Source organism: Tupaia chinensis, unplaced genomic scaffold (assembly GCF_000334495.1).
Source record: "Tupaia chinensis unplaced genomic scaffold, TupChi_1.0 Scaffold000333_1, whole genome shotgun sequence".
Classification (NCBI taxonomy): domain Eukaryota; kingdom Metazoa; phylum Chordata; class Mammalia; order Scandentia; family Tupaiidae; genus Tupaia; species Tupaia belangeri.
The window spans coordinates 2,838,199-2,862,034 of record NW_006159827.1 but is presented as its reverse complement, the minus strand read 5'-3'; the positions used below and the strand labels follow the sequence as shown (position 1 = coordinate 2,862,034).

The 23,836-nt window shown below is 46.6% G+C and overlaps 1 protein-coding gene across 2 annotated transcripts in view; it reads left to right on the top strand.

Moving 5' to 3' along the window:
* LMCD1 (LIM and cysteine rich domains 1) overlaps positions 1-23,836 on the top strand; it is a 69,292-nt gene that overhangs the window by 37,917 nt on the left and 7,539 nt on the right. For both annotated transcript variants that reach the window (XM_006152043.3, XM_027773269.1), the window contains 2 exons: positions 1,157-1,412; positions 11,195-11,530. In XM_006152043.3, the coding sequence (XP_006152105.1) occupies positions 1,157-1,412; positions 11,195-11,530 (592 nt within the window). The remainder of the gene's footprint in view (positions 1-1,156; positions 1,413-11,194; positions 11,531-23,836) is intronic.

Genomic DNA, 23,836 nt, shown 5'->3' with positions numbered 1-23,836 from the left:
ACTGCAAGCTTCTCAAATAATGTTCAGAATGCCGTGCTGTACATCATTGTCTTAAAGACTGGGCCTTGCACTAAGGAAAATAGTTAAGCCTTTAAAAAAATTTTTTTTCTCATGGGTGAGAGAGGGCTAGAGAGAAAGAGAGCATCTGACCAAGGTCTTGATGCTGCAGTCCATTCCTAGCCTCAGCCAGAACTGGATCACAGGCTTGCCCTGCTGGATATACTCCAGGGAGGTCTCTGGATATAAACCTGGAACCTTTCCACATGGGTCAGCCTCACAGAGGGTTGCATTTTACCACTGCACTACCATCTGGCCCCTGGGTTTAACCTTCTTTAACCCACTGTTTTCCAAACGCATGACCACTGGGCCTTTTCCTGTGTACCACCTACTGACATTTGCACCCCCTGGGTACATTTCCTTCTCTCAGCCCCTGACAGAGCCTTTCCAAGGGACATAAATCTCTCCAGGGGGAGGGGTTTTCTCAGCTCGCTCCCTTCCTCCTGGGTCTAGTCCACAAGCTTCTTGAAGACAATTTCCATTGTATTCTAATTTTCACTGTCCTTGCTAAAGAGATTAAAAATTACCCACGTGCCAAGACACAGGACCTTGGGAGATCATTTTAATAACTCTTTAGACAGAGGTTAACGAATTATCTCACCCTTTTCAAGAACAGTGAGTCAGATATTCTCTGTTGTAGCCACTCAGCTTTGTCTTTGTGACCCCAAAGCAACCACAGTCAATATGTAAATGAAGGAGCATGCCACATTCCAACAAAACTTTATTTACAAATGCAGATTGTGGACCAGGTGTAGACTACAGGCCACAGACTCAGGCTTTAAGGCATCTCTGGTGAATGAATCAGTCTTGGCCATGGCAACCACCCAACGGAAATGGTGCTATTCTTTTTTTTTTTTTTTTTTTTTTTACCAACAAAAGTCATATCCCACATTCCTCACAGATTGGTGGGCCGCAAATGCAGTTCTGGGTCCCAAAGGCCTGTTTGTCTCAGATTACTACTTGTCTACTGCTAACATCTAGGTTGCTAAAGTTACATTTTGAGCTTGCCATTGAAAGGGTAGATGCTGCCGGCAGGGACTCTGCCTCTCTTTTCTGGAGGATGACCTTACCTGTCCCCCCTCTCTCCCCCTCCACCCAGGAAAATATGCAAGTCATGCAAATGCAGCCAAGAGGACCACTGCCTAACCTCTGACCTAGAAGACGACCGGAAAATTGGCCGCTTGCTGATGGACTCCAAGTATTCCACCCTCACCGCCCGGGTGAAAGGCGGAGACGGCATCCGGATTTATAAGAGGAACCGGATGATCATGACCAACCCTATTGCCACTGGGAAAGATCCCACCTTTGACACCATCACCTACGAGTGGGCTCCCCCTGGAGTCACCCAGAAACTGGTAAGATGGCTTTCTCCAGCCAACCAGTTATCTTCATACTCTTACAGATATTAGCCACGTCATTGGTTCTTGGATTTCAAAGACAAGGAGGCAAGAGGGCAAGGATACAGAAATGATGGGAATGACTGCAGAGTGAGCCCTGCTCCTGCATCATCATGTGATGTTGACGTGATCACTCTCTGGGTCTCCATTTTCCTCATCCAGGAAATGGGTAGGGGTGTGTATATGAACTCTAAGGGGCCATCCAGGTCGAGCACAGGGGCATTCATCGTTCCCTTTGGGCTTCTCACTTTTGAATGGGACGAGGTTTATCACTCTGAATTCTCAGAATGCTCATCTCCATCTGCAAAAGATTTCCTCTCAAAGCAGCCAGGATATATACCTTTTGCCAGCCTGTAAGAGAGCAAGAACATCCTCTCTTCCCCCTAAAAGCTGAAGCCTCTTAATCTTAGAAGGAAGAACCAAATTGGTTTTTTGTAACATTCAGGAAAAGGCACTTAGAGAAGTCTCGGGCAAATCTTTAGAGAGTTCCTACAGAGGATAGAAAGGACGCAGGCCCAGAGGGAGCAAGTGACTCTTTGCTGACTACTCACTGGAATCACGTCGGGCCTATAAACAGTCCCCATGCCCAGGCCTCACCCCAGACCTGAATCAGAAACTTCACATTGCAGAATCCAAATCACCATCTGTGAGCATTTTAAATGTCTCCCCGGTGACTCCCCATGCAGCCACCTTCAAGAGCAAGTGCACCAGACCAGGACCCCTCAAATCCCAACACACAAATAAGTCACCAGGGGAGCTCATTACAATGCAACCAGCAGGTCCAGGCTGTCCTGAGAGTCTGCACTCCCAGCACACTCACCCAAGACACGGAAGCTGTGCTGGTCCCCAGTCAGCACTTGGAGTAGCAAGGAGCTGACAATTTCTACACGTGAATAGGATATAAAAGCCTCACCCATTTTAGAGCTGTATGCCTTCTATTTAATTAAATCTTCCCTGGAAGGAAAGGGGAGCGTTTGGAGCCCTGTTAGGTCCTGTCCCTACAGCTCCTCCCCTGGCTCCTAGTCTTCCCCCCTTGCTCAGTACCTTACAACACATCAATTCCCACTTCCAGTTCCAGAACACACCAGGCTCTTGCCCTCCTCAGGGATTTTGCAGTTGCCTCTCCCTCTACCAGAAACATCCTGACCCTGCTGTTTGCATGACTGGGTCCTTCTGGTAGTGGGGTCTCAAAAGGCCTTCCCTAACTACCCAATTTATAATAGAAGCCTCTGTCTTCCTACAGCGTGTCCTTTCTCTTTCCATTTCTTTGTGTTTTTTTCCTTTTTTTTAAGGTCTTTGCCTTAGAGTTGTGTGCTCACCAGAAAGAGTTAGATGAGCCCTGCTCCTGCATCATCATGTGATGTTGACGTGATCACTCTCTGGGTCTCCATTTTCCTCATCCAGGAAATGGGTAGGGGTGTGTATATGAACTCTAAGGGGCCATCCAGGTCGAGCACAGGGGCATTCATCGTTCCCTTTGGGCTTCTCACTTTTGAATGGGACGAGGTTTATCACTCTGAATTCTCAGAATGCTCATCTCCATCTGCAAAAGATTTCCTCTCAAAGCAGCCAGGATATATACCTTTTGCCAGCCTGTAAGAGAGCAAGAACATCCTCTCTTCCCCCTAAAAGCTGAAGCCTCTTAATCTTAGAAGGAAGAACCAAATTGGTTTTTTGTAACATTCAGGAAAAGGCACTTAGAGAAGTCTCGGGCAAATCTTTAGAGAGTTCCTACAGAGGATAGAAAGGACGCAGGCCCAGAGGGAGCAAGTGACTCTTTGCTGACTACTCACTGGAATCACGTCGGGCCTATAAACAGTCCCCATGCCCAGGCCTCACCCCAGACCTGAATCAGAAACTTCACATTGCAGAATCCAAATCACCATCTGTGAGCATTTTAAATGTCTCCCCGGTGACTCCCCATGCAGCCACCTTCAAGAGCAAGTGCACCAGACCAGGACCCCTCAAATCCCAACACACAAATAAGTCACCAGGGGAGCTCATTACAATGCAACCAGCAGGTCCAGGCTGTCCTGAGAGTCTGCACTCCCAGCACACTCACCCAAGACACGGAAGCTGTGCTGGTCCCCAGTCAGCACTTGGAGTAGCAAGGAGCTGACAATTTCTACACGTGAATAGGATATAAAAGCCTCACCCATTTTAGAGCTGTATGCCTTCTATTTAATTAAATCTTCCCTGGAAGGAAAGGGGAGCGTTTGGAGCCCTGTTAGGTCCTGTCCCTACAGCTCCTCCCCTGGCTCCTAGTCTTCCCCCCTTGCTCAGTACCTTACAACACATCAATTCCCACTTCCAGTTCCAGAACACACCAGGCTCTTGCCCTCCTCAGGGATTTTGCAGTTGCCTCTCCCTCTACCAGAAACATCCTGACCCTGCTGTTTGCATGACTGGGTCCTTCTGGTAGTGGGGTCTCAAAAGGCCTTCCCTAACTACCCAATTTATAATAGAAGCCTCTGTCTTCCTACAGCGTGTCCTTTCTCTTTCCATTTCTTTGTGTTTTTTTCCTTTTTTTTAAGGTCTTTGCCTTAGAGTTGTGTGCTCACCAGAAAGAGTTAGAGACAGTGAGAAGAAAAGTAAGGAATCACCCCACAGAGGCAGTGACCATGCCATGATCCCTTCTCCATGCTTCTTCCAAGATCTTGTGCATGAACACACATGCACCCGGCATGAGTTTCAAACCACCAAGTCTGGGACTTGAACTGCAGTTGGTCATGTGTGAATCCAGTGACATAACCACTATGCCATCTGCTGGTCCCATCTCCTTCCATTTCTTTAGAGGCCCTTATTGCAACCTGTGCCTCTTTTACACATCTCTGTGCTTAGTAGTCAGTTATCTCTTCTCCACACTGGAGGGGAGCCCCTGAGAGCATACACCACGGCTGTCCTATACACTGTGACATCCCCGCACCTAGCACAATGCCAGGCATGATGAGTGTTGATGCTATGGCATCCTTTGGCCAGAGATACTCTCAGTGTGGTCTGTGGCCTGGAGCTATTCTACAAAGTCCTTCAGGCTGGCACACCATGAGAAAAGCAGAAATCGAGAATAAATGCAGGGAACATTGCGTAGTAACTGACATCCAACTGTCTGATGAAATAACTAATTTCATTCAGCTGAGTTCAGGTGTGCAGACTCACATGGAAATCTCATGTGGCATGAGCTACATTCCAGTCACATTCAGTGAGACCACAGAGCTTTCTGCAATAAGTGGAAAAACAAACAAACCTTGATCTTTCACCATGGAGTTTGAGAAGCACAATTCTAAGCTGTCAAGTAAGAGAGGAAACACCCCTTCTTGTAAAGTGAAGAGAGGCTAAGATTTGTTTTCTTAATCTGTACGTTTTGAAAAACATAAAGCACTTTTTGTCTAATTGCCACAGAGTGCATGTACTCATCAGAGAAAAATAGGAAAAACATGCTCCCCAATGGGGCATGATCGCACCACAATCTCTTCTCCTTTTCTCTACCCTGTTGGGAGTTTGGACATGCATGTACATATACCAAAGATGTTTTTCAAGCCACTGGTTCTGGGATTTGAACTGCGCTTGATCTCGTAGTATCTGGCTCCCTTACCCACTAGGCCCCACGACCAACCCATGCACATTTCAGAGAACATTTTTAAAAATTATTTATTTCATTCCATTTGTTATTATAATTAGTATTGTTATTTTAATTTGACCAGAGAGAGACAGAGACAGAGAAGAGGAAAGTGAGAAAGCAAGTTGCCAGGTTCGGGACTCAAACCATGATGAGCCATGTGGGAATTCAGCCCCCTTAACCACCACGCCACCTGGTGGTCCCATTCAGAGAACATTTTGGCATTCATGTGCTAATAACCCTGTGAGGTAGGAGTTGTTTTACCTGTAAGGACATGCAGAACCCTTAATTAGCAAGATTGCAGCGCTAAGCCAGGGCCAATCCAGGACCACAGAGGGTGGCATTAGAACAACAGCGGAGACAGGCCAGGCCAGGTGGTCCACAATTCAGGTCTGCCTCCAGTGCCTGGGTCTATCAAGTGGGTCTCCAAGATGTCAGTGGAAACTGAAGCTGCTCATAAAAGAGCTGGCTGTGGGCGCCAGGGACCAGTTGGTGAAAACGCCAACACTTCGTCCCAGACTAATCAGGTGGTGATTAATGCTGCCTCGTAAACCACAGGCTGAACAGAGCCCCGCTGTCTTCCCACATCTGGGCTGCAAGGCAAGGCACGTTTCTGAGATTGGACAATTTCTTCCCATTTATTCTTTTGACTTTGTTGGACCAAGTGATGAAGACTGATTATATTTTGCAAATGGGACTGAACCTTGATTGCTGTCATCTCTCCCAGTCAAAACAAAGGTATAAAAGAGAGAGAGAGAGAAAAAATTCTTAAGCCTTTAAAGACTGGCAGTAATCCTAATCACTCATATTCACTGAGTACTTACTGCATGCCATTCACTATACCAAAAGCTATTTAAGCATGATCTCATCTAATTTCCCAATACTGATAGGGATGTACTGCTATTGCCGTCATCTAGAGGGGGAAACTGAGGCTCAGAGAGGTGGAATGATGAGGCAAACATCCCACAACTGATTTAAAAGGAAGAACCAGGTCTAGAACTTGGGCCTCCCTGACTCTGAAGCTCAAGTCCCCACCAAGCTGGGCTAGGAAACCTGGCAGACAGGAGAGGAGACCAGAAGGAGCAGGTGCCCTGGGTTTGCAGAGGGAGTTATCACTCCTTAAGGCCCTGAGCCTGGAGGGCCTCAGCAGCCTGTAGGAGAAGCAGTCCCTCTCCTCTGAGCTGAATCAGCCTGCAGCAGGGGCTGTCTTGGCACTTGGAGCTGATAAATTGGTGGCCAGGCCTGCTGCCCACTCACTTCTCCAAAATGCTTTCTTAGATCCTTGGAGTGGAATAGGCTCTGGATAAGAAACAGGGAGGGAGCAATGTGGGCATGTTTGCCACCCCTTGGCTAGACCATAACCCACATCCTCAGGACCTGAAACCATATTGGCCTATTGGCCACTGGGCTGCCTCTTCCCTCTGTCCTCTGATGGTCACTCACATCCCATTTTCCCACTCCCTTCCCCCCAGAGAGGTACAGACCTCGATGTCCTGTTTTATACCCACCCAGGAGAATCTGTTAGAGTTCTCATTTTTAGGCCCCTCTAGGCCTTCTAAATATGAGGGTGGGCTAGAGAATTTTTACAAAGTCTCCAAGCAAGTTTTATGTACCCTGAAGTTTGAGACTAGGTTCTTTGGCCCAAAGTCTGATATATCTGTCCTGGAAGCCACCTGTTATTGCCTACTGTTCAAGAGGAAGACCACTAGACACCTTGGTCTCCTAGGACAGGGTCAGGGATATAAGCCTTCCCAAATATCTGATTTGCACAATCCCAAAATGAGTCCGGCCCCGAGTGATAAAATCAGAGGCAGGTGGGTTCTAAGGATGAACATGGCAGCAGCCCTCTGGGTAGTGGGGATCAGGCAAGCTGGTGTCTAGGGTCAGAGTCAGGGTCAGGAGGAAAAGAGATGGAGAACAGTCATCAGAAGAAATTATTTGCCTCTCTCAGTTTGTTTTATTTATTCCTTTCATGAAAAAGAAACATAGAAAGGAGAGAGAGAGAGAGAGAGAGAGAGAGAGGAAGAAAGACAGGCATCCCCAACAGGTTACTCACACTGTATCCCACCACCAGACTCAGCTAGCCAGGATCATAGGCATGTGCACACCCAGTGTGTACAGGGAGGTCCCAGGATGCAAACCCAGGACCTTTCCCATGTGAGTCCAATTGCATTACCACTACACTACCATCTGGCCTGTCTCTCAAGTTCATGTGTGAAGACCTTGACCTTTATTTCTTCCTCATCTCCCCATCTTTGGGACCTACAAGATGAAGATTTTTTTGTTAAAACAAAACCAAACAAACAAACAAACAAAAACCAGTTGGGTGAGCTGTAGACACAGTAATATTCATTCATATCGATGTGAAAATATTGACATGATTGACATAATTGACCTTGTCAATTCTATTATCAGGAGATGCCCTAATATATTTTTAAACCCATGAAGCATGAAAGTACCGTTTGTCCATAGTGATTTAATTATATTTTCCTGAGAAAAGCTATTTTGAACAAGATTGACTTTTCTTTTTAATTAGGAGTGTTCCCCATGAGACCAATGGAGGAAAAATATTCCGTTTTGAAGGAAACAAAGTCCATGTTGCAAAGCTAGCAAGTGTAAAAGGAACATGCACCTAAATTTCACCATTCTCACCAACAACATGAATCTGTGACCTCAACCTGGAGCAGAGGAGAGGTTCATCTTAGCCTCCCTCTGGTATTAGTGAAATTCACAGTATTTCCTCCTTGAGAATCCTTCGGTTTTGCAAACCCAACAAGCCAGGAATCGTCCTCCATCCTCTCCTTGGATCTCTGCCCGGATGCTTGAGAACCACAGTTGGTTAATCTCACTCATTTCTTTCTTGCCCGTGCTTGATGGGAATCATAGTATAAGTATGGTCCAGAGGCCAACTTCCTGCATCAGAGATACCCAGCATACTTGTTACAGATACCTATTCCTGGATCCCCATGCCTCTCCCTCTGAACCAAAATCTTGATTGACGCCTGGAAATCTTCATTTTTAGCACCATTTTCACATCGTTCTCATACACTCTGTCATTTGAGGAAGATGGCGTTGGAAGATGTCGCTGGTGGCTATAGTTTCAGCCACAGATTTTAAAAGATAGAAAACTCAGGGATAGAGAAATGAGGCAGGGGGTGAGAGAGAAGGAATCAAGGAAAAGAAGAAGTACAATATTTAAGGGACCCAAAATGGAAAGAAATCTGTTGATTAAAATGTATGGTCTTGTCTTTCACTGGGCCGATATGCAGGATATTCATGATGGGAAAACTCATCTCATATGCTGTAGTGATACACAGGGATTAAATGCAAAAAAAAATAATAATAATAATCCTAGTAATAACCAGTATTTAAAAAAAAAGAGAGAAAAACAAAGGGAAGGGAAAATCAGTAATAGGTATAGTATAGATGCTGTGGATCTGTTAACTAAGTGCCACAATAGTCCTAGGTTTTATGATCTGCATTTAGTAGCCGAGGAACTGACGCACAGAGAGGGAATGAGGTAGCTGTAGTCACTCAGCTGACATACCTAGAACCAGAATTTTAGTTTCGCAGGTTGCAACCCTCACTCTTGCTATTGAAGTAGATGGGGCATTGCCTGCTAGCGAGAAGCTAATGGTCCTATTAAAAAATATATATATAGGGACCAGATGATGATGTAATGGTTACATTGCTGGACTCCCATGTAGTCGACCACGGTTCAAGTCCCAGATCTGGTGGCTTTAAACTCACACCGGACACATGTGCATGCATGCCCAAAATCCCACGAGGAAACTGGAAGAGAAGGGATTGTGGCATGGCCATCCCCCCCTGGGATGGGGGGTGATTTCTCACTTTCTATCTCTGTCTGTCTCTGTCTCTCTGTTGAGTGCATGCGCCCTATAACAAAAATCTCTCTTTAAAAAAAGGGGTTTTTTTTTGTTTGTTTGTTTGTTTGTTTTAAGAAAAACATATATATGGATCTGGAATATACTGGGAATGGTTAAGGAATGGGCATGCCCAAAGCGCCTTTTACTGTATCTAAGAACAGGAAGGACAGACAGGGCCTTCCTTCTGGGAGGGTAACTCCATGAGCAAAGGCGAAAGGTAAATACTCAGTTGCAGGGCCGGGGTTGTATGAGATCGGCTGGCTTGCATTGCTTCTCTCATTCTACACAGGGACCTCAAAAAGTGTGCGGACAAATGGAATTAAAGGCCCAGCCTCTGTGGTTCAGTTGGTAGCGTTCCAGACTGTACAACTAGAAGCCACATGCTGACTGTGTCGTTGAGTCCCCTGCCTGGTCCTTCTGAAAACATGCCAGGTGCATGTGTCATGCTCAAGATCCTGGAGAGCTGGAGCTAGAGGACTAGGAAGGGGGTTGTGATGTGGCCATGCCCTGTGGAGGGTGCTCCTCTCTCTCTTTCTCTGTCTACACTATCTCATGTGCATACGCATGCTCTATCCCAAACAACGACAACAAAAAAATTAAGTACATATTTATTTTGGTGCAAAAAATATTTTAAATCCATGCATAGTATTTTCCATGAGCTTTTTTTCTTTTTTGAAGAACCATCTCATACCATAAGAACTTTATCATTTGGCTGCTGTCAGCAGATGTTACTAGGGAAGAGATTTAAATGCAGTAACTTTCTTCGGTGACAGATGCAAACTTTCAAGTCAAAGAATAGAGCAAAATGATCTCTATTCAGATATTGGTAGAAAACCTGGCCCACGAGTGGATACAGATTTTCTTTTCCCAATGACTTTGAAATATTAAAGCTATAGGAGCCTTTGAGGAGTAAGCAATAAAATAATAATAATTATGACTAGCAAGTAGCGATCTAGCTAGTTAATGAAGAGATAGAGCATAAATGACAAATGCAAATAAGTGTTTCTTTCTCACATGTCAAAATGGTCTCTGTCCCACACCATGAACACAATTTATCACAGTCACAGAAGAAATGGGACCCCTCCCTCCCTCCCTCTCTCCTTCCCTCCCTCCTTTCTTTCTTTTTTTTGTAATTAATCGCCAGAGGGTGCATGTGCTCACCCAAGAGAGAGGGAAAAAGAGAGAAAAAGCACTCCTAGTAGAGTGTGATCACACCACAACCCTCTTTTCTTCATTTTTCTATCTCATCAGGATTTGGGGCATTCATACACATGTGCCTAGCATGTTTTTAAAGCTGTAGTATCTGGGACTAGAACCGCCGTTGACCGTGTGTGTTCTGGTTCCCAATGCACAGCACTTAACCACTGCACTATGGGTCCCACCCAGAGACTCATTTAAAATGACATACACACACAGAAAATAACATTTAAATAAGATTTAATGAGTATAGTTAGGAAACAGTCTGGAACGATAAATACAAAGTTGTTTTCACACTGTTACCATGGACCAATGAGGCATACTTTTTTTCTTAAGTTTATTTATTTTTTACATGATTATTTTTACATTATTTTATTTTATTTTTTTACATGAGAAACAGAGAGACAGGAACCCCCAATAGGGCATTCACACCACAATCTGCCCCAGACTCCGTTGACCTGAATCACAGACACACACACACCTGATGTTCTCGGGGAGGTCCCAGGAAACAAATCCAGAATCTTTTCCATGTAGGTCCACCTGTGCCACCACTCTGCCACCACCTGCCCTCTGAGGCATAACTTTTGTAATACTTTTTAAAATCAAAGTACTGGGTCATCAGGAAGTCATGGTGCATTTTTGCGTTGAAAAATACATCATGACTTCCCTGACGACCTAACATAACATGCACAAAGTAAAGTGGAGGGTCTCATTGTATGGTGTGATGAACTTCTGCACAGACACGCTTCCATAGCAGTCACTGAGATCAAGACAGAACATCTCCTACAGCTACAAAGTGGAGGGTGCATATTTTTCCTTTATGTTTTCTCTCTCCTGTGTGTTTTCTTATTTGTGACAATGGACAGAACCTGTCTTTACATTTAAACAATGCTACATTAAGTTAAGAAGTGGACTGTGCGTGTCTCCCTTGCTGATAATTTGGGAAAACATTGCATTTCGAGTCTCTGGTGGAGTCTGGCATAGTTTCGTAACCTCACACACATCACACTGTCTCTTCCTCTTCCTCCTCCTCCCCCCAGGGCCTGCAGTACATGGAGCTCATCCCCAAGGAGAAGCAACCAGTGACGGGCACCGAGGGGGCCTATTACCGCCGACGCCAGCTCATGCATCAGCTCCCCATCTATGACCAGGACCCCTCTCGCTGCCGTGGACTTTTGGAGAACGAGTTGAAACTGATGGAAGAATTCGTCAAGCAGTATAAGAGCGAGGCCCTTGGCGTGGGAGAGGTGGCCCTTCCCGGGCAGGGCGGCTTGCCTAAGGAGGAGGGAAAGCAACAGGAAAAGCCAGAAGGTGCAGAGACCACTGCCCCGACCACCAACGGCAGCCTTGGCGACCCATCCAAGGAAGTGGAATATGTAAGTCTCTCTCCCGGGGCTCCAGGTCTGACCGAAACTGCCCAGGCCCAGGGCTGCAAGCTCAGGGCCCACCCACAGCTTTGTTTCCTCCGTCTTGCATTTATTCATGCCTCCATGCACTCGGCGGGTATCTGTTGCTCATTTGCCCTGTGTGTACCAGGACTGTCCTGTGGAAAATAACACAAGGTCACTGACTTGGAAAGGCTCATAGTCCTGGGGAGGTCATGAACAGCTGAACGTCACAGCTTAGACAAAGGGCACCTAACCTTGCTGCGGGGTGCGGGGGAGGTCTATTTCATAAAGGAGGTGAGATCCAAGCTGTCTCTGGAATAACTAGGGTCTATTGAAGCCCTCAGGCTTTGAGGGTAAGATGCGTGTCCCCTTAAAAGGGTGACCATCTGCAAAAGAAAGAAAGAAAGAAAAACAAAACAAAACAAAACAAAAGACAAAACAAAAAAACACCCTGTGTTTGAACCTGCTTGGTACAGAGAACTAGAAGTCCTCTGTATATCTCCTATCTATTGAGTTGTCAGTAAAGTCATGACATTTTTTTTTCTGTTTTTCTATGCAAAAACACATCATGACCTTTCTGACAACCCAATATATTCATTAAAACTTACTTTAATAAATAAGGGAAGCAAGGATGGTGAAGTCAGCAGGGGCAAGCTTCCTGGAGGGTCATGTCTTCCACCTATTTGTCCGTCAAATATTGATTGATTCACCTGTATTATTCGCCAAGACCCCGGAAATAATATAAGCAGAGGGCACTGTGTCCATGCTGGAGAATGCCATGGGCCTAGGGCTTTACTCTAGAGGCAGGTGTTGAGTCAGAAGTATCACGTGATCCAAGCTGTGCTTCAGAAGTTTCCTCTCTGGCATGTGGAAGGGGTGCTGTTGGAGAGCGAGCCACCAGAGACCGTTTTGAGAAAGCATACAGGAGAAAACAGTGTTTGTGAGATAAGAACCTCATGGATTGAATTTTTTTTTTTTTTGAGAGTTTTTTGCTATAGGGTGTGTGCGCTCGCCTGAAAGATAGAGAGAGACAGAGAGACAGAAAGCGAGAAATCACCCCCCAGGGGGGATGGCCACACTGCAATCCCTTCTCCTCCATTCTCCTCTTGGGATCTTGGGCACACACGCACACACACCCGGCGTGAATTTAAGCCACCGGGTCTGGGACTCATTCCGCAGTCAACTACATAGGAATCCAGCGACATAGCCATTACGCTAACTGCTGGTCCCTGGATTGGCTTTTCTTAGGCCGCCCTGTGGAAAATAAAAGGAATAGCTTAAGACCGGTTTCATGGGGCTGACAGTCACTCGTTTCTGGCCTCCAGCCTCCCTTTTACACTTTGTTCTCCTACCTCTCATCAGTTAAGTAACCTCAGTTTGACAGTCAGGAATAAAAGTCCCAACCCTAACCTCTTTGGTTGGGAACAAGCTGACAGTCACCAGAAACCCAGGGAAGTGCCAGCCCACACACTCCTGCTCCACCCGGAGAAGGCTGGGCTCCATCCCCACCGTAACTCGAGCCAGTTATCCAGAACTTAGGTCTTCCATCTCCTGCCCCATCCTGTCCACTCAGCCAGGATTGCCATTCGGGGGACTACAGCCTCCCACTGTTTTACCTGAGAACTCGAAGAGAACCAAACCTACTCCCTCTGCTGCAGATGTGGCGATGACGTTCGAAAGATCGGTTTCTCGGGAGGAATACATGTCCTAATGGCTTTAAAAATATTAAGTCGTTACTTTGTTTTATGAAGTGTTCTCCCTGCTCCACCCCACTCCTGCCCCCTATCTGCCTTCAGAGAGTTGCCTGTCCTTAACGTGTAAATTCTGAATAATTCCAAGTCGTGGGGAGACCTCTTTAAGTCGTTGTGACATTTGCCAAATTGCTATTCCCAGGAGAGATCTGCTCTGGGAACGTATTTTAGCCTTGACTGAGTCTCACGTATTTGTTCAGCCTCAAATTAGGGCAAAGGCTGCCTGAGATTCTGGGCTTTTGCCTGCAGTCAGCTTTAGGAAGTACTTGTGACATTTGGAAGCATTTAAACAACAATACTAGACAGTAAATAGCAACTTCTACAGTCAAGAGAAGCAGGAAATTGAAGGGAAGCCATTATTGGCTGGGCTGAATTGGGTTTGGTTGTGGAAGTCAGACTTCTTCCTTGCCCAAACCATCATTTTCATTTAATAAGCAATTGTGTGACTCGTGGATTCATGGCTGTCATCCCTCAGAATGCTAAGGTCTTATCCAGCTCTGTATTTGCTACAGGTGCCATCAGTACAGATAATAGGCGCTCAATAAATATGTACGCTATGAATGAATGAACAAATGTTTCAACTAACTTGGGCCTTGAAAGGTGGGATCAGTTTGGATGGCCATTTTGCCTCAGGGGTTGGTGATGTTCCAATGCCACATTTAGCCCCTGCTCTATACTACACTTACCCTTTCCAGAACTTTCTTTAGTCCTCACATTTGGATAAATTTTACCAAACCCGTTTTACAGATGAGAAACCTGAGATGTGGAAGGAATAGGTGACTTCTCCAAAAATCCTGCCATTTCTGTAGGGCAAAACCTGTGTCCAGTAGTCTTCCTACTACATGGTACCCAGTTATAAAACACCCTGCTTGTATTTGCTGTGGGTGGTCTTACTTAATGCCCTGTTCATGTTCTTAAAGAAGAGAGCTAATCTGGGGAACCAGCAGTTAGCGTAATGGCTATGTTGCTGGGCTCCCACGTAGTCGACCGCGGTTCACGTCCCGGACCCGGTGGCTTAAAACTCACGCCGGGCGCATGTGCGTGCGTGCCCAAGATCCCGAGAGGAGAATGGAGGAGAAGGGATTGCGGCATGACCATCCCCCCTGGGGGGTGATTTCTCACTTTCTGTCTCTGTGTCTCTCTCTGTCTGTCTGGCAAGCGCATGCGCCCTACAGTGAAAATCTCTCAAAAAAAAAAAAAAAAAAAAAAAAGAGAGCTAATCTGATCAAAGCGAGGTGGCCCAGCAGGCCATAGACTGTGTGACCCAGTGACACTGGTGTGACACAGGCTGTGCTCCCCGAGTGACTCTGTCACACCTCACAAGCAGCCACATTAAGAGGACGTGTGTGCCGGCTGTCCCGTGTGCTCCTCTGCTTCCTCGTAAAAGGACAGCACAGAACAGCCCCAGCGCGTGCCGGGAGGGAGGCCAGTGTGCCGCTAACTGCCGGTGAAGGGCAGCCTCCTTTGCGAGAAGTCAGGGCGTTCAGCTTGAGATCACCAGTGTGCAGAGCAAATGGGACTCAGCCCAACTCCCCAAAACCAAACAGGGATGTAAGGGGGGAAAGGAGGGCAGAAAAGAGAGACGCGTAAAATCGGCTGGAACATTTTGGTAACACCTAGCTGTTGGTCGTCGTAGTAATGGTGCTTAACCATTGTCGGTAGAAGCCAAGACCTGATGGGGCTGCACAGCTCTGAGCCAAGGACGGTGCTCCTGTGTCCGGTCTCAAGCTCACGACCACCCAACAATGTGAAGAGGCTGTGCCCCCCACTGGGTCTGGGACTGGGATTCAGATTAACATCTGCCTGACTCCAAGTCCGGGGCCTTTCCTATTTGCCAAAGCCTACCCCAGGCAAGCTAGCAGATACGATGCTGTAAGAGGGATTTGTGGCCATTTAGTTTAGGAAATGTGAGTGCGAACAAAATTGCGTGGTTTTGGGGGTTTTGTTTGTTTGTTTGTTTTACAGCAGGACTTCTCAGAACCTTTAGTAGGTAAACGCAGTGGTTCTTAAACTAAAATCAGCTGGAACTCTTGTTACCATCCAACATCCCAGCCCTCAGAGTTCCTTTCTTAGTAGAGATGGGTGAGTCCTGAAAACTACTTTTTTTTCCCCCTGGTCAGAGGGTGCACATTCTCACTAGAGAGACGGAGGGAGAAACCACTCCGCAGTGGGACATGGTTACACCACAATCCCCTTTTCTTCCGTTTCTCCATCCTGCTGGGAATTGAGGCATGTGGGCACGTGCTCACACACACATTTTTCATGCCGCAAGGGCTGGGATTCGAATTGCAATGGGGCCTGTGGAATCTGACTCCCTTAACCACTAAGCCACAGGGCTGGGCCAAAAATCTGCATTTCAACAAGTCTCCAGGGGATCCTGATGCTGGCCTGGGGCTTCACTTTGGTGGTAAAAATCCCCTTGTGTAAGCTCAGCTCAAAGGATGGGTCACAAACCCGTTGCATAGTAAGGGTCCAGAAGTCAGCCTGGGCCTTTAGGCCTATTTGGTTTTCTGAGTTTCTATTCATTTTTTGTTGGGGGAGTGGATTACCTCAGGGGGCCTTAGAGAATGCTGTCCAGCACTCTCACCCTCTCATTGTCCTTGGGGAGTTCTAGAAATGCAGACACAAGATCTAACTCACTGCCTTACACTCCAGCCCCGTCCTTGACGGGGCTAAATCTTAGCAATCTGAGGCCTATGGGCTCCCTGCCTTCTCCACACAGTACTCGGCTCTACACTCAGGACTCCTCTGTGCTGCCTTGGCAGCTGTTACTGGGCTGTCCTTCCTCTGAGACCTTGGGAGGGGCCCGCAGCATGCAGGGCAGAGCTGGGGAGTCCTCCACCCACCCCTCCACCAAATCATCCCCAGTGCAAAGTATTCTCCAGACCAGTGGAGTCACATTGCCAAAAGCTGCTTCCAAATCACCCCTGTGGAATTCCTCTTAAGGGGCCATGATTTGAGTGAACCCAGATAACAGTGGGCTAGCCAGGTCTCAAGACGGAGTGCTGTCTGAGCCCAACTCAGGCAAGTGACTGGACCATCCGGGTATGTAGATTTGAATATGGTTGTCAGATCTGCACCCTCCTCCCAGCTTTCAAACCCCAGGCCTTCAGGCAGGCCCTGCTGATGGGACAGGGTCACCTAAAATTAGCCATGGCACATCTGTCTTCTTGAGAAATGAACCCAAGCTCCACAGCTGCCCACGCCTGCCTGAGAGCAGTCTCAGAAAGAGTTATCATTACACTGAGGTTAGGAGAGGCAAGACACCCAGGGACATGCCTTCAGTCACCCAGTCTTCAGAGTAATCCCTCCTCATGAGCAAACACCAGGGCAGAAAAAGCCCAGTCCCAGAGACCAGCTCACCCCCGCTGTCACTGCCCTTTTACAAGCGTGAAGCCCATTAAAACTCAAAAATATTTGAATATATGAAAATTAAAATTTTGTATATATATTTCTTTTTTATATTCCATCACTGCATATCATTACTTATATAGCATTTGGGTTTGCAATTTTAGGTAAGAAGATCTTCTCAGCTCCTGTGTTGTCATTGTAGCTTCCTGGATTGTTCTGCATTTAGCTCTTTAATTCATCTGAAATATATTTTTTGTAAATGATATCAAATACATTGGCTCAAAATGCTTTAAAAAAAAAAAAACCTTCAAAACTATTCAGCCTCCCTCTCCCTCACTTGTCTCTCTGTGCTGTGGAGGGCAGAGGAGGGCAGGGGAGCCTTGAGTAGGGAGGAGAGTCAGACAACTGTGATTTCTCACAGGCACTGCGCAAGGTCTCAGTCTCTTTAATTCTTTGTAACAACCAGTGGAAGACGTTGGGGTTTATATACTCATTTCACAGATGAGGAACCTGAGTCACAGCAGTGGCTTGCCCATGAGGAGGGGAACTGTGATTCAACCCCAGCAACTCTGTGCTGAACTCGAGGTGCAAAGTCTGAGCAGTCTTGCGGTGGGGCCTGGGCAGTAGGTTCAGCAAGACAAGGAGGTGTGCCTGTGGGTGTTCATGCTTGCTGGGATGAACGGCTGTGTGTGCAGGAACTTGGCCCAGCCTACGGAGGAGGTTAGGAGCCTCTCCTCTGCGTGCCAGGAAGAACAACGGAAGGACTTGCGTCCCCTACCCCAATTCTACCCACTGCCCTGAGAGGGTCTTGGGAGCATCGAAGGCTTCCATAGTCCAGGAGCAACCTGGAGTGTTTCCCACCCGTCTTGTCCTAGCCCCTTCTCCGTTCTCCATACCTCTGCTCCCACCTCCCACCTGGAAGGCAGGGCGCCCGTGCTGTGCCGACCATGACCTCGATGCTCTGCTTGTTACCAGCTCTCGGGGCCACTCCCTTGTGTTCAGAGTGCTTACGGGATATTTTCTCAGAAATTAAATATACAGATTTCCTGGGCATGGTCATTTTGCCCAGGAATTTCCGCCCTTCCCACACCCCAGACTTGAAACTAAAGAAGGGCAAGGGAGGCAGAACATAGCATTTAATGTAATCTCCACTCTGAGTGCCGACGGTTCCTGCCAGGGGCTTCCGCTCTGCCATTCTGCCTCATCTCATCCCCACACCCCTCACCCAGGCCGGGCGACGTCCCCAGAGAGTTGCTAGATTAGATGGGGAAGAGTCAACTGAGAGAAGTGAAGATACCCTTGCAGTCACAATATGGTTCCAAATTACCCATCGGGATGCTGGGAGCACAGTCTGGCTCCTCTGCCCCCATCTCCCCACAAGAATGCAGAGAAGGGGGAGCAGGCCTCACTTCCCACCCTCCCGCCAAAGGTCCGTCTCTGATGGAAACTCACAGCAGCTGGCGGCTCAGCCTGGCTCCAGCCCCAGCAGAGGGACATAGTTGTGGGCAAGGGACTTCCAAGTCTTGCTCCGAGCAGATGTTTGGCTTGTGGCTGAGCGGGCAAACTGGCTGGGTTTGCTGCCTGCCCCACTTGGAAATTTAAAACGATCCCCCCAACCCTGACCCTAACTTTGGGAGCCCTGTCTAAGCCTGGGGAAAGAAGGATAAGAACCAGAGATAAGCTGGGGCCATTGAGCCCAAGGAATCCCTGCTCCCCACTCTCCTCCCCCACTCCAGGTATTTAGGGTAGGACCTAGACAACAGCCCTCAACATCTCCACTGTTACCAGGCTTCTCGGCATCTGCCTCCCTCCATTTTTATAGTGAAGATGTTTTCGTGGTATTCAAGGAGATCTTTTTGCCAAAGAAAATCCTTATCCCGCTTTTTATACCGTAAATACTTTTTCATGTTGCCACATGGCCTTCACAAGCATCGTTTTCTTTTTTTCCTTTTGAGTAGGCAGCATAATATTCTATTGATTAAAACAGGGTTGGAAAACTTTTTTGGTAAAGGGTGGATCATGAATATTTAAGGCTCTGCCAGCCAAATGGACTCTGTGGCCACTACTCAACTTGACCTTTACAACCCTCCAGCTGCCACATATACTATCGGAATAGATGACCGTGGCTGTGTTCCAATAAAACTTTATTAACGAAAACAGGTGGTGAACTGGATAACAAAAACAGGTGGTGGGCTGGACGTGGCCCACACATGGATGTGGTGTGCTGACTCCTGAACCAGGAGAATCATAAAAACTAACGTTAGCTTTTTTATTAATTATTTACCGTATAGGTTAAACCATGATGATGGTGATGATGAGTGTAACGTCATCATTTGTCATTCATTGACCACCTAGATGGTGTGTGTCAAGCACTGTGCCAGAGATTTTGCATACTATTTTGTTTATTCGATCATTGTAAAAATTATCCAGCAAAGTATATCATGACCCTTTTATACAGACAAGGAAATTAGAGGTTTTTAACAAAGTTAAAGCATTGAGTTGTTGGAAAAGTCATATGTTTGCATAGAAAAACAAAGAAAAATACTTCATAACTTCCCCCAACACCCCAGTATTTGCAAACCTCAGGTCACAATCCACCAGTGGATAGTACATCGAATTAGTGGATTACAACCAGAATTTCAGAGGGGAAAAAAGGGTGTTTCAGGGGCAGTATTTTCCTGGAAACTTTGTTTGGGGAGGAGAGGTTGTGTACAGTTGTGTGACTGCATGTGTATCCAGGCCTAAAATGTACTTCTGAATGTGACTCACAGACAAAAACAAAAATTTCAAAAAATTGTAAAGTTGAATAAATTATCTAGTCACCCAGATGGTGGGTGGTTAAACCAGAACTAGAACCCAGACCTGCCTCACCCCAGATCCCACACAGACTCCAGATAATAGAACCTTCCATCTCCAGAGCATCTTTGTGGCTCTAAGCATTGCACAAGGCTGCTTCGATAGAAAGAAGCTCCACGGAGACCTCCTCTCCTCAGCCGTGGACCAGGCAGCATCCTTTTGCAAGAAGCCAGTCCTTGGGCCCATGCTTGCCAGGTTGGATTCGAGAACACCCCAGACTGATGTTCTCTCTTACAGATGTAGCATGTGCAAAGCCTTCCTGACTCTATTACCCCCTTGGTCAAAAGAGTGAGGGTGGTACAATGAGAAATGTCTATCGTTTTACCTTACTTAGCAGAGAGCCCCGTAATTAATAACTTGCCCCAAGAAGAAGCACAAGGCGAAGTGGCTGATTAACAGTAGTGACCGCAACGTGCAAAGCATTTCCTGGGAGTCAGGACTCTCCTCCTGTTATGGATGAGGAAACTGAGGCTCAGAGAGGTGTGTGTTGTGCCCAAGAGCTTCCCTGACGATGAAGCCATCATATGAACTGTTCTTCAGCATTCCCAAGTCCGTGATCTTGACCTTCACACACCCAGCCTGCTCCTTGTGCACCGTAAGGAGCCTCTGGAGACCACAGTGTGGAGGGAGCAGAACTTACAAGAGCTAAGGATGCCAGAAATGACGTTAGGCCAGAAAAGAAAAAAAAAGAAAACAACAAGACCTCTGGGATACATGAGGCTGCAAAGCAAAGATGGGCAATAATCACCATAAGAGGAAATGAGGAGATGCTGTTTATAAATAAATTGTTGAGTATTTGTGTTGGAAAGAACCCAGCGCCTGAATTCGAGGCCTTTGTGTTAATATTTACTGTATCGTAATAGTGAGGTTTTCACAAAGCACTCTGGGTTTAGACTGGGTAGGCCTCTGGATAAGAGCCTTCCAGAATAAAACAGCATGATTAAGACAACTTCTGGCAAGTGCAAAAGAGAGATTATTGCTGGTTTAGCAGGTTCTTCATGTTTGCTGATCCGTCTCCGAAGGCCAGCACAGCTCAGTCTTTAGAGGCAATTCTTTGGCCTTGTATATAACCATTGGCCACTATCCTGGGTCAACCATTGCCTGAAACACTTTGTATCTTGGATATTTCCATTTCCAAAGCCTTCCTAATTCTAGGTGTCCACATTTAATGTTCTCATTACCCTAATGCTGCATATCAAACCATCCCCTAAGGCTTAGGAGCTTATACCACTCACAGATCAGTAATTCAGACAGGGTTCAGTGGGGACAGCTTATCTCTGTTCACTAGGTGTTATTTGGAGCAGTTTGCAGGCAGGGGGGCTGGAATGGTTTGAAGCTCTTACATGCCTGTACTTGGCCTGGATGTGGGAGGACACACATAGCCAGGGCTGGACCAGCAGGGCCTCCCTAGGGCTCTCCCTCTTTGTGTGATTCCTCCACATGGCCACCCTAGCAAGGAAGCTCTCGGGATACTGGGACTCCTCTCCTGTCAGCGTGCAGCTCCTAACGCATGCACTGAGAGCCCAGTGGAAAGCTGATTTGTGACCACCTCTCAGGTCATATAGCCTGGCCTCTGTGACATTCTGCACTATAGAATCAAGTCACTAAGGTGAGATCATCTCCAAGGAAACGGAATGCTACTCCAAGGTGGAAAAATGTCCAAGACGTTGCCAACTATCTAAATTCAGAATGACTGGACAGACCCCACGACCCTGTAGGGTCTTAGCTTTTGAGACAGCTGAATCTAAAATGATCCTTGGCTTTCTCAAAGCAGGTGTTTACATATTACAAAGGCCCTGGGACCAGCAGATGGCATAATGGTACGTCGCTGGACACCCACATGGCCAACCATGGTTCAAGTCCCTGACCTGGTCGCTTGAAACTCACGCTGGGCACGTATGCATACATGCCCCAAATCCTGAAGAGTAGAATGGAGGGGAAAGCACTGTGGCATGGCCATCCCCTCAGGGGATGATTTCTCTTTTTTTTTTTTTTTTGTAGAGAGATCTTTGCATGCACTTGCCAGAGAGACAGAGAGACAGAAAGTAAGAACTCCCACCCCCCACCCCCAGGAGGACAGCCATGCCTCAATCCTTTCTCCTCCATTCTCTTCTCGGGATTTTGGGCACATACACACAAACTCACTTAGCATGAGTTTTAAGCTGCTGGGTCTAAGACTCAAACCACATTCGACCATGTAGGAGTCCAGTGATGTAACCATTATACCATATGCTGGTCCCTGATTTCTCACTTTCTGTCTCTCTGTCTCCAGTAAGTGTACATGTCCTATAGCAAAACTCTCTTTTAAAAAAGCCCTTAAGTACAGATGATTCAAAATCTTTCATTTCAACCTTTTTTTTAATTAAGAATCATGCACCATTCAAACGGAACATGGTGAAACTCTGCTGGCAGAGAGAAACTTCACATTTGTGGTACCTCTGAAAAGTTTCCTCCAAACTTCCACTCCCCAGAGGAAAAATAGTCTGTAAACAAGGTTGCATGGCCAATTCTGGAAACATTCTGATGAGCACACCCTGGTTTTGCATCGTTGGAAGTGTGAGTAAGCACCAACCGAGGTGCTAATGATAGGTTATTCTTCTTTGTGCCGTTCACCATACACCATACTTCACCATCCACCCTCCTTCCTACGGGAAGTTGTCTGAAAATAGCCACATTGGTCTCTCTTAAAATTAGTCCAGAATTGATACATTCCAGGAATAAAAATTGGCCTTTGTGTAACTAGATCAAATGAGAGATCTCATTTTTGTTGACTTATGTAAAAGGTCATTTTTTAACACCCAATGACAGTTGTTCACAAAGTATGGATCCCTGAGCACAGTAGCATCCCTAGGAATTTAAAAATTCTTGTGCCCTATCCCAGACCTACCAAATCAGCCACATTGGGGGCAGAGTAGTGCCTGTCTTAACAAGCCCTCTTGGGGTTCTGAGGCAAGCTCAAGCCTGAAAACCACTACAGAGTGTGTGGGATTCAAGAAGGAGAGGAGCAGACCCTCTGGGCCAGGGACTGGGCATAGCTGGCTCTTGCGGTGGTGGAAGTGATGAACAACTCAATTCTCTAGTCTTGCACGGATAGAAGAACTGACATGGGAAAAAATAAAGCGCATTAGTGGTGGAAGGGCCTCCTGCTAGTTTGCATGCTTATGGTACCACGGAAAGGAAGCCCAGGCCTCGAAACCTGCTTTCAATATGACTCTGTCATCTTGAAATATTATGACCCCCTACCCCTTCACCTAGGTTTGTAGTCTACGAGGGAACCTCAGAAACTTCATGAAAACATGGATTTAAAATTTGAGTTTATTTTGGTTCATAGAAATGTGAAATCCATGAGTAGTTTTCTCATAATATTCATTTTCCATAAACTGTTTGAAGACCTCCTCCCCACCCTGAACAAGGAGGGCTTAGGTAAGGATAATGGGAAATTTTACTTCATCATGTGGAGCCCTTTATTATCAAGTCCAGTAATTCCATTGTCTCATTGAAACCATGCATCAACCCCATGATGTTGCTATTATTAGTATACTGATTTGACAGGTGAAAAACTGAGGCACAGAGAGGCTTTATAACTTGCCTAAGGCCACACAGCTTGAACCCAGGCAACCTGACTCACTGTCTCCCCTCTCAACCATCCATTGTAATTAAGAAATTAAAAACCTCAGGACCAAGGATTGTGCTAGAAGGTTAAGTTTGTGTAGAGAAAGACAGCCAGGGTCACCGAACCCATCTAGGCTGGATATTAAGACTCCTGGTTACCAGCCTTTCCCTGAGGACTGAGGGGCTACAGGCTGTCAGACCCAGGACAACATCAGATTGCTCATCCTTTGAGGTAACCAGGAAAAAAAAAAAAAAAAACAGAAAAGAGCTCAGAGGCAGAAAGACAAAAATTGGTTCCTGATGTATGTTACCCAGACATCTTGTTTTCATAAAATGACAGTGACATTGTTTGCTTAGAAGGACCAGCTACTGGTAGTCTCAGGGCCAAGAATCAGAGATGTTACAGACCACAGCATGGAAAGAGACACTCAGACAGGGGCTTGACAAAGCTCCTTCAGGCTCCACCAGTTAGCATAATGGCTATGTCGCTGGACTCCCACTTAGTCGACTGTGGTTCGCGTCCCGGACCCAGTGGCTTAAAACTCACGCCGGGTGCGTGTGCGTGTGTGCCCAAGATCCTGAGAGGAGAATGGAGGAGAAGGGATTGCAGCGTGACCATCCCCCCTGCGGGGTGATTTCTTGCTTTCTGTCTCTATGTCTCTCTCTGTCTGTCTGGCGAGCACACGCCCTATAGCAAAAACCTCTCCAAAAAAATAGAGAAAGA